Consider the following 10,673-nt stretch of genomic DNA (forward strand, 5'->3'; position numbering starts at 1 on the left):
CTGGCGAGCAGCTCCGTGAAACAGCCACCCTCACTCTCTGGTCCCTTGCAAGGCCATCCCGCCTCTCCCCGTAGGGGTCTGGGACCTCAGGATCCGGCCCCAAACTAGCTCAGTGGACTCGAGAGTCTGCAACCCCTTTCGATTGAAAAAAACCGTGCATCCAGTTGCAGTCTGCCTGGCGCGCGACTCCGTACTTCCGTTCTTGGTGTCTCTGCACAACCTACTCAGTCTCAATACTCTTCTTTCTTTCCTTCCAGTTGTAGAGCTTCCACTGGGCCAGCTTTCCCCTGGTTCTGGATGATAGCTGTTTGTCCTATAGTTGGTAGTCTCGATGTTGTTGTGGGAGGCAGCACGCACAGGTCTGTACCTTACGCCGCCATCTTGGTCCTCCCAAGCCATTTTCTTTTAATTTTCTCAAAAATGCATTTCCAGGCCTGGCAGGTTTTCTCACTGGTTAGAACTTTGGCCCTCGGACCCAAGGGTCTCTCTTTGATTTCAGATCAAGGGCACGTACCTGGGTTACAGGTTCCATCCTGGGCAGTTGGGGTGCATGCAGGAGGCAACCAATTGATGTGATCAATGTTTCTCTCTTTTTCTCTTCCCTCCCTCCCTCCCTCCCTCCCTCCCTCCCTCCCTCCCTCCCTCCCTCCCCCTCTCTCTCCCTTCCACTCTCTTTTAAAAATCAATGGGAAAAATATCCTTGGGAGAGGTTTAAGGAACAAAGTGCATTTCCATACTTTATATCTTCTTTTCCTGAAAACACATATTATTTCCTTCCATATTCATTAGAATCCTTTTATTTTCTTTAAAAAAATCTTTATTGTTGAAAGTATTACATATATCCCCTTTCACCCCCCCCCCCATTGACCTCATATTAATTTGAATTCTTAACCCTTAGAAACTTTAATTTCTAATGACAACTGAAAAGTAAGCAATTAGCACACTTTAGATTGGCAAATTTATGAATATATTTCATAACCTCTAGAAACATAGTTTCTTTTACTGGCAAATATATTTCATAATTTTTAGGTTTTTTTTTTTTTTTAATTGATTTTTAGAAAGAGGGAGGGAGGGAGACAGAGAGAGAGAAACACCCATATCAGAAACACTGATGGGCTGTCTCCCACACACACCCTGACCAGGGATCAAACCACCACCTTTTGGTGTACCCACAATGCTCCAACCAACTGAGCCACACTGGCCAGGCCTATATTTCATAATTTTTAGATACATATGCTTCCTCAAGTATGAAACATGTTCATTAACAGATCCAAATTTATGTTTTAGTTTATCTGTAATAAGAAGTCAAAAGTAGATAAACTTAGACTTAACAATTGATGTCTTAGTATTTTTTTTTTTAAATGATGTAGATATTCAATGACTTTAACCTAACTCACCATTTAACTTAACTTGGCAAAACTCTGGGATACAAGTTACTAAAAGATTTTTTTTTTAAAAAAATATATACTTTTTATTGAATTTTTAGAGGGAGAGGAAGGTAGAAGGATAGAGAGATAGAAACATCGATGAGAGAGAAACATCATCCATCTGCTGCCTCCTGCACGCCCCCCCACCCCCACCCCAGGGGACTGAGCCCAAGAGCTGGGCATGGGCCTGACCAGGAATTGAACCCTCGGCCTCTTGGTTCCCGGCTCAGTGCTGAACCTCTGAGCTACACCAGCCAGGCCCAAAAGACCTTGATAAACTATTTAAGTAAACATACCATAAAGCATAAGTATTGCTTAAAACTTTAATTTTACTACTCTCAGTAATGTTTAGGTTACTTAAGAACATTTATTATACCAAGTTGTTTTTCTTGCTGACAGATTTTGCAACAGATATAGCAGGGACTTATCCTGACCTGGCGAGAGCTTGCTGACTAGTAAACCCAGGTAGATGAAAGGGTTACATACAACCCTAAGGATCTGCCGATGTAACCAAACCAAACTGAAACCAGCTCGCCTATAAAATATGCTCCAGATCCCTTGGTTCTGAGGAAGCATTTGGATTAGTTCCTATTATATTTTTGAGAAATTTTATGTAAGTACTTAATTTCTTTCAGCCAATTAAACAGACTTTTCCAAATTAGCAATATTATCTGGGGGTAGAAACTAGCACCCGGCATACATGGACACACAGACAGATGCAAACAGAGACCTGATAGTTTTGTTTTTAAAATTTCAGCCATGAGTTAGTAAAATAAGGCAAACCCCCACTAATTTATAAGTTAAGTTTATTGAGTCAGATGGCTAAGGCCTTTTCTTATTATATTTCTGAATGAGACAGTTAAGACTTGTATTTGTCCTTGGCAAGGAATCTTGGGGTCAGAGCATCAGTTTGTGCTTTTAAAAAATGCTCATTTCCCTTCTTCTTCCTTCAGCCTTAGCAATCAGAGGTCGAGACAGGTGGGCGCTGACCTGCTTCTAAAGCTGCATTTCTGGTTTCCCAAAGATTTGTAAGATGAGGACAGTTGCTCTCAATACCCCAAAGAGTTGGGTTTTAACTTATGTGGCACCATAGGTTGATCTACCCATCCACATACATCATTCCTAATTTGCTTCTTTCCCTCTGGGCATGTGGTTTTATTTCTGTTTAGGGGAGGAGGCTTTTAAAAAATTCCCAACAAGGTTTGAATCTTTAGCTTCCAATTTTGCCAGATTTCTGACCATAGACTCATTAAGTTCTTTGAAATATCAGGTTTCCAGGGATGAGGGGAGGCGGGGGAGTGGGGGAGGAGGGAGTGGGTAGAATCAGGAAGAAAAGTTAAAGTACCTGCACAGATGGCCAAAGCTTAGGACCCTTTTAGAACCGCTTTTAAAATCAATTTGTCTTTTATTTTTTTAATTAAATCTTTATTGTTCAGATTATTACAGTTGTTCCTCTTTTTCCCCCCCATAACTCCCCTCCACCCAGTTCCCACCCCACCCTCCGCCCTCACTCCCCACCCACTGTCCTCATCCATAGGTGCACGATTATTGTCCAATTTCTTCCCTCACCCCACACCCCTTTCCCCCCCAAGAATAGTCAGTCCATTCCCTTTCTATGTCCCTGATTCTATTATAATCACCAGTTCATTCTGTTCATCAGATTATTTATTCACTTGATTTTTAGATTCACTTGTTGATAGATGTGTATTTGTTGTTCATAATTTGTATCTTTACCTTTTGCTTCTTCTTCCTCTTCTTAAAGGATACCTTTCAGCATTTCATATAATACTGGTTTGGTGGTGATGAACTCCTTTAGCTTTTCCTTATCTGTGAAGCTCTTTATCTGGCCTTCAATTCTGAATGATAGCTTTGCTGGATAAAGTAATCTTGGTTGTAGGTTCTTGGCATTCATCACTTTGAGTATTTCTTGCCACTCCCTTCTGGCCTGCAAAGTTTCTGTTGAGAAATCAGCTGACAGTCGTATGGGTATTCCCTTGTAGGTAACTGAGTTTATTTCTCTTGCTGCTTTTAAGATTCTCTCTTTGTCTTTTGCTCTTGGCATTTTAATTATGATGTGTCTTGGTGTGGTCCTCTTTGGATTCCTTTTGTTTGGGGTTCTCTGTAGTTCCTGGACTTGTAAGTCTCTTTCTTTTACCAGGTAGGGGAAGTTTTCTGTCATTATTTCTTTTTTGTTAATCCTTACCTAAGGATATTTTTTCCATTGATTTTTAGAGAGACTGGAAGGAAAGGAGGGAAGGAGGAGAGAGAGACTTAATTGGTTGCCTCCTGCACGTACCCGGACCAACCCAGGTATGTGCCCTTGACCAGGAATCGAACCCATGACCCTTCAGTGTGTGGGCTGACTCTCTAACCACTGAACACACCATCCAGGGCAAAATCAATTTGTCTTTTATTTATTTTTTAAAATATATTTTTATTGATTTCAGAGAGGAAGGGAGAGGGAGAGAGATAGAAACATCATTGATGAGAGAGAATCATGGATCGGCCGCCTCTGGCACACCTCCTAGTGGGGATCGAGCCTGCGACCCAGGCATGTGCCTTTGATCAGAAACAAACCGGGGACCCTTCAGTCCACAGGCCGAGGCTCAATCCACTGAGCTGAACCAGCCAGGGCTCAATTTGTCTTTTAGATTAGAAGCTTCTGCATATCAATCAAAGAATTCATTCCAATACCCCTGAGAGATGTGAAATTCTCTCTTTAAGGGAGCGGCCTTGAGGTGGACTTAAAGTTTTCTCTTAATGGCTATTAGAATTTTAAGTTATTTTGGCTAAGTTGGTCTATTTTGTGCCAGAAGGCACATGAGGAGGAACAAAAATGTTTGTATATCTAACTGGCTAGCTAGAGTTCCTGGGAGAGAAGCTTTTGGGAATTTTTTAGGGGTCCCATGTTAAAGGTAAGTTCCTCTGAAAGCCGGGTCCAGTTCAGCCTCAAGGTTAGACAATATATAAGACAAGGAGATGTTGTCTATCTTTGAATCATTTCATTTCTTTTCTTTTTTAAAACTATATATTTTATTCATTATTTTTTTACAGAGAGGAAGAGATAGGGATAGAGAGTCAGAAACATCGATGAGAGAGAAACATCAATCAGCTGCTTCCTGCACATCTCCTACTGGGGATGTGCCCACAACCAAGGTACATGCGCTTGACAGGAATCAAACCTGGGACCCTTCAGTCTGCAGGCTCTATCCACTGAGCCAAACCGGTTAGAGCGAATCATTTCATTTCTTAAAGGCCTCTAAATTCCGACTGAAAAATGCTTCTCATCCAGGTTGTTTAACATCCTAAGATGTAACTAATTTTGGAATTTCAAAAGATCTCTAAAGTGGCCACTGCAGTTCTAAGTTGTGCTTGAGGTCCTTTGGGATAATGATTTGATAGAGAATAAATCCTAAGTTTTGAACATGTAGACAGCTGGTGTTCCAGACGGGGTTGTCTTCTGCAGCAGATTTAGACAGAGGTCATCCCATCACAGACACCAGTGTCAGGGAACCCAAGAGTAAAAGTTCTGAACCTCAACCAAAGGGAGTGACTCTGTTATAACAGCCTGGTTATTATTAACCGGAACGGAGTAAAGGGAAGACCAAGACATACCATGTACACAGTTTTGCCAGGAAGCTGTAGTTGAACGCTCTCCAAGTCTGCTCCCCATGGTGACGGAGAAGGGACTGGACACATGCCCAGTAAGGTCTGAGTGTTGTGGGAAGGTGCTGACTTGTCTGTCAGCCGCACCAGGGAACAGGTGATTGGCTGGAATAAGCATGGCCACTGCAAGGTTGAGAAATCTGAATATTTAAATTTCTGAACAAAGGGTGTTCTCTCTCTTGGCTCTTGGTCTTCGGCCCTCAGGCCCTCTTGGGACGCCTGCATTCACCCGCAGGGCCTACCACCATGTGGACTCTGTACAACGGCGGAATGGACTTTAATGAGCTTGAGGCTGAGCTGGACCCGGCTGCAACATAGACAGAAGCTCTGGACACTGGCCCTCCTCTCGGCTCCGCCGGATCCCCAGCGCACCTCTTTCAGGACTGGGGTAAGGACAGGGACTTTACAACCTGAGAAATGTAACTCCACGCCAGTGAAAACCACCATTCTCCCATGCAAATCTTAGAAAGTTCTAGAGATATTGTAAGAACCCCACTCCCACAAGCGAGGAAGAAATTTGATTCTCTGGTAACAGAAGGAGATTCATAACCTAGAGGACTCACCACTGGAATCCCGGGACTGTCATGGAGACAACACAGCACAAAGGGCTCGAGCACACACCTTGCTCAACCCAAGGGGGCAGCCCCAGAGCTGAAGCAGAGTGTCCTTCGGGTCCACGGCGGCCACCGTAACGCTGCCCGAGCGCGGCCGGAGCACGAGGCTTTGGCTAGTAATCACCGGTGAGGATTTATTCCAAGGGCCTAGGAGGCTTACAAACTGGAAACACCGCTAGGCAAGATGCAGAGCGCTCAGAGGAAGAAAGCAGCTGAGGGCTCTTAGAGGAAGCAGTACTTTCTTGGGAAGAAACAGCTCTGCATGCTTAGCCTCTGGGTTGGTTCCAGATAGTAATTCTTGAGATGACGGGCAGGCAGTCTGCTCGCTGGATGCCAGGTGGTCTGGCTACATGGACATTCGTCCCTTCGTCCTTCAGGGGCTCAACAGAAGGTTATCAGGTGGTTTGATGTACATCTAGATATTGACACAGGACTGGAAAGTTCAAAAGGTTAAGTTCCAAGACTGGTTAAAGCAAGAATAAAATTGTTTCCTCTGGCCTCAATCTACTTGATTTAGTAATTTAGCTGCTTGGCTATAGTGACATTTTATTTCTTTGTGCTATTCCTCAGTGGCAGGGAGGAAACCCAACTTCTGAGCCCAGTGAGAGAGCTCATATTCTCTGCGCCTCCATTTTTTACTTCATATTTGTTTGTGACTCTGTGTCCAGAAGAGCCTCTGGGGGTAGGGGGTGTTTTTCTCTTTCCAAGTCACCCACCTCACATCCCTCCCCTCATCATTTGCCAAAAAATTCAGGGAGACCAAGCTGCCGTGGGCCCTTCCCCCACACCTTATTGCTAGCTTTTTCTTTTCTTCTATCGCGTCAGTCCTACCCACTGAGAGGTGGAGGGGATAGAAGGGCTGGGGCTGGAGAAAGGAGAAAAGTCAGGGTTCACCGAGTGCCCGAGTCAAGTGCTGTGCTGGGCACCGCGGCAGCTTTTCTCTGGTGGCTGCGTCTGTGGTGGGCATTCCTCTCTCCATTTGACAGATGAGGTGCAGTGCTGGTTCCAGTGGGCCAGGTGGGCTGGAGGCCCTCAGGGGGATTTGGAGTCCAGATGCCCGAATGTCCGGGAGCCCTGGGCTGTGGCTCAGGTGCCAGAGAACGTGGCTCCTCCCGGCTCTCTCTCACAACAGCCAGAAATCCCACCTGAGCACCTGAGCTGCAGGACTTCCCCTCTCCCGTGGGAATTCCCAGAGTTGGAAATCCCCAGCCCGAGGCGGAGGTAATTAGGCTGGGCTGCACGTTCCTCTGGGTGGGGCTGTCTGGCTGAGCTCTGTCTCCTGTGGGGTCTCCTTAGGACGGGGTCCAGGTACCCCAAGCCCTGTGGAGAGAGGACTCCAGGGAGCAGACCGCACGACCGATGCAGAGTTAATGCCAAGAGACCGAGCTGCTTTTCTAAGCCACTTTATTTCTCGCCACTGACCAGTAGGGCGGTTACAGGCACAGCTCCCCTGGGGAGCAGAGGTTCAGCGATGTAGCGACAGTCAGTCACTAAATCAACATTATTTAGACACCTTGATCAGATAAATATTTTTAAAAACATAAGCAAAGGGAGACACGGAGACCAGGAGGCCAGGTGGGAAGAGCCTAGCGTTCAGCTCCATTTTCACAGAAAACATGTCTGAGCCAAGGCAGCCCTTGCGCTGGGTCTCCCTGGACACCTGACCCCCCGAATAAATACTTTTATTAGCAAATAAATAAATAATAAATAAATAATAAATAATCACAAGTGCAAACATAAATAGAGGAGCTGGCCCTCTGGGCGCTCTGTCTCAGGGAAGCTTCCGGGAACATTTGCAGAAAGGGAGGTAAGATCTTCTCACGGGATGTCCTGAAGTGTCTGGCCAGAAGGAAAGGTCCCCGGCCCCCACACCCAGGTGTCCCGGCTGCATTCAGGCATCCAAACCTGCCTTTTGAATGCTTGGAAGTGGCCGGGGCCCCGCTGTCCAGGCCACACCACAGTGCGTTCTAGGTTTCTAAGTGTTGTTTAAAGTTTTAAGCTCGGAGCCCAGCCCTGAGCCCCTAATCCCCTTGCTAGCCCAGAGGGGATGGAGTGGTCTGAAGGAGTGAGGAGCACAGGGGCGGAGGTGGACGAGAATGGACACCCTGCTCCCTCAAAGGGCAACGATCCCAAAGTAGACCTGCCCGGACTCCGCAAAATCGAGATAGTCCGGCAGGTTGATCTCGGCGCTGAGCCGGTCACCCTTCTCCAGCCGGAAGACTCCGCCCAGGTAGATGGGCTCGTACCAGGGCATGGCCTCAGCCCCCTCCGGGGTCTCCTGCTGGCAGGGGCTCTTGATGGCAGAGAGGAGGTTGATCTTGTCCTTGTAGGAGACGGCAAAGCGGCTGACGGTGTGAGTGAGCAGCAGGGGGGTGTGAGGGCAGCCTTGGCCCTTGAAGAGGACCTGGGAGTAGATCAGGTACAGCCCATTCAATGGCACCACCAGCTGGTTGTCTATCAGGTTGACACCATTGGCCAGGAGTGCGTTGGCCACCTTGTTCTGCCACAGCAGCTGCCCCATAGTTTGCTGGTTTGCTGGAGGGAGGGAGAGGGGAGTCAGGGTGACCCTGTCAGTTCCACTCCCACATCCTGGCCCTTGAGTCCTGCCCACCCTCCACATCCTGTTCCTGTCCCCTCTGTCTGTCTTCCCATATCCCATCTGCCCACGGAGCTCTGAGTATCCCCCCGAGGCCGTGGTGCTTCTCCTCCCTCCCCTTGAATTCTGTGAGTTCTTCTCACAGGGTCTCCAAGGACTGTCTGCCCTCAGCCTGGGCTCAGCTCCCAAACCCTAGCCCTCCCCAGCCCACCTGCTTCTACGCCCCCAGACCATCTTCAGAGCTCTTACCTACAACATGGGCCACAGGCTTGTCACCTGGGGTTCGAGAAGATAACCCTGAGGAAAGAGGAAAGAAAAAGGTGAGACCCTTAAGTTTCCCCCCAAAATAGCCTGCTACTTTGACCTCCATTCCTCATCCCTCCACCCCCAGGTGTAAATTTCCCCGCTGCTACCATCCCAGGACTAACACCAACTCTACCCAAACCCGGACGTAGGCAAGAGGCTTAGGCGACACTCACCGAGGGTCTGGGCCAGCGGGAGGCTGCCCATCTGGAACTGCTGGGGAGAATGAGGGTGCTGCTGGGGAGGAGGAAGAGGATTAGCATCAGAGCAGGTCCCCCCGGGGAGAAAGAGCTGGCTGCCTAGGTGGTGTGTCCTCTCTGCCTGATGTGTCTGGTTTTCTCTCCATCCACAATTTCACTCACTCACCCATCTATGCGACAATCTTTGTTGAGAGCTTTCCAGGAGGCAGATGCCCTATCTTCATCTTTCTGTATTTCTCCTTCCTCCACCTCATCTCCATCATCTCTGCTCATCTCAGCATCTTCATTCATAGCACCTGTTTTCTCCCTAGCTCTCTACTCATGCCCCACAGCTCTCTACACAGCTCTCAATATGTGCTTGTCCGCTTGCTCATTCATTCACTCAACACATGTTTAGTGAGCACCTTCTAGGTGACAGGTCCTCTCTCTCCAACCTTCTCTTTCGCTGATCTCTCCACTTCTCTTTCTGCCTCCCCGTCTTTCTCCAGTGATCCCTCCCTACCTCTCACCCTCTTTCCCCCCATTTCTCTCTTGGTGGTGGGGGGAGCCGAGGCTGGCGAGGCACTCACCTCTTCCCTCTGGGGGCCGATCACCCCCAAGTGCAGCAGGCAGAAGAGTGTGGTGGCCCCTGCCACGAGGAGGAAGGAGAAGAGGCTGAGGTACAAGCACCGCCTGGAGCCCTGGGGGCCCCCTGCCTTCTTGGGGAGCGCCTCCTCCGCCAGCTCCACGTCCCGGATCATGCTTTCAGTGCTCATGCTGTGTCCCAGCGATGCACAGGGCGGCTGCGGCTGCGGCTGTGGCTGCGAGAGGGTGGCGAGGGTGTCTGCGGGAGAGAGCTGCCTGGCGCTTCTCTGGGGCTGTGTCGCTGAGAGGTCACTTCCCGAGGGTCTGGAGCTGGTCTCTCTCCCGTGTCCTCGCTGAGCAGCTTCTGTTGGCTGCCTGTGCCAGCAGCTGCCTTTATAGCCTGGGGGGGTGGAGGGCGGGGAGAGCTCTCATTCAACCAGCGGAAAACTTCCTTGGTGGAGAAACCCATGAGCTCATCTGGAGGAAGCGGTAGTGGGCCCTGCACCTTCAGTCTCGGTTTGGTTTCTTCTCCATTGCGGGGGTGGGGATTTGGAAAGTTGGGGACACCCAGGCATCAAGGACACTGGCTGCCCTTCCTGCCTGGATTTGGAGGTGGCCTTGCTGGGCCAGTCAGTGTTGTGAATGTAGGACCTTAAAGGCTGGACCCCAGTTCCCCTCTGCCCCCCAATTCCCATGGTCTCCATTCCTTTTGGGAACCAGGGCTGTGGCCTGTTTCCCTCAATTTGCAGGCAGGACTCACATAGGGGCAGCACTGGAAACGGGAGGGGTTTCAGAGAGCTGAGTCCTGGACAGGAAGAAAAAGGGGAAACCTGCTGGGGGGCTGGGTCTCTGGGAGAGGAGGGGATGGGGCCCCTGGAGGCCTGGGGGAAGAGCAGGGGCAAGCCTGGGCAACCCAGAGAGAGCGAGGCAGCCTGGGAATCCTGAACCCACAGGCAGGCCTTCCCCGTTCGTTCTGACCTCACAGTGCTGTTTCAGTCTTGGCTCCAAAGGCACCCGAGGCTCTGATTTTCGTATGAAGCCCAGTGTGTGGCCACGTGACCCCAAAGAACGCCTGCTCCCTTGGGTCCCTGGAAAGGGCCTAGTTCCAGAGCCCCTGGGCGTGACTACCTCCCTCAAATGTCCCCTGTGTTCCCAGCCCCTCACCTTGGAGGCTTTCAGGGGATCCCATGCTCCGCCCCATAGTCCTGAAGACCCTTTGGTGGGGTCACTTCTCTCTGGAAGCTCCCTGTAACCCCACTCCCCGCAGCCTCCACCTGTGGCCATATCTGCCAGGGCTCCCCAC

At 49.2% G+C, this 10,673-nt stretch overlaps 1 protein-coding gene across 2 annotated transcripts; it reads right to left on the reverse strand.

Moving 5' to 3' along the window:
* Window positions 1–7,094: 7,094 nt before the first annotated feature.
* Window positions 7,095–9,849, reverse strand: LOC118679652 (tumor necrosis factor-like). Of its 2 annotated transcripts, none has more exons than XM_036356660.1 (4): window positions 9,376–9,849; window positions 8,783–8,843; window positions 8,553–8,600; window positions 7,095–8,242 (listed from the first exon to the last, which is right to left on the reverse strand). In XM_036356660.1, exons 1-4 carry the CDS (start codon window positions 9,559–9,561, stop codon window positions 7,821–7,823), a joined length of 717 nt encoding a protein of 238 aa, XP_036212553.1. In that variant the 5' UTR covers window positions 9,562–9,849; the 3' UTR covers window positions 7,095–7,820. The 2 variants fall into 2 exon arrangements, with proteins under 2 accessions (XP_036212553.1, XP_036212554.1); XM_036356661.1 differs by having other exon boundaries at window positions 8,783–8,840; window positions 9,376–9,845.
* Window positions 9,850–10,673: the final 824 nt, after the last annotated feature.

The sequence above is a fragment of the Myotis myotis genome, unplaced genomic scaffold (genome assembly GCF_014108235.1).
Source record: "Myotis myotis isolate mMyoMyo1 unplaced genomic scaffold, mMyoMyo1.p scaffold_m19_p_26, whole genome shotgun sequence".
Lineage (NCBI taxonomy): Eukaryota > Metazoa > Chordata > Mammalia > Chiroptera > Vespertilionidae > Myotis > Myotis myotis.

Coding starts and splice junctions, on each gene's coding strand:
- LOC118679652 (XM_036356660.1), bottom strand. CDS start 9,561: ATGAGCACTGAAAGCATGATCCGGGACGTGGAGCTGGCGGAGGAGGCG. Junction 8,844..9,375: donor TCGGCCCCCAGAGGGAAGAG/GTGAGTGCCTCG, acceptor CCTCCTCCCCAG/CAGCACCCTCATTCTCCCCA. Junction 8,601..8,782: donor CCCGCTGGCCCAGACCCTCG/GTGAGTGTCGCC, acceptor CTCTTTCCTCAG/GGTTATCTTCTCGAACCCCA.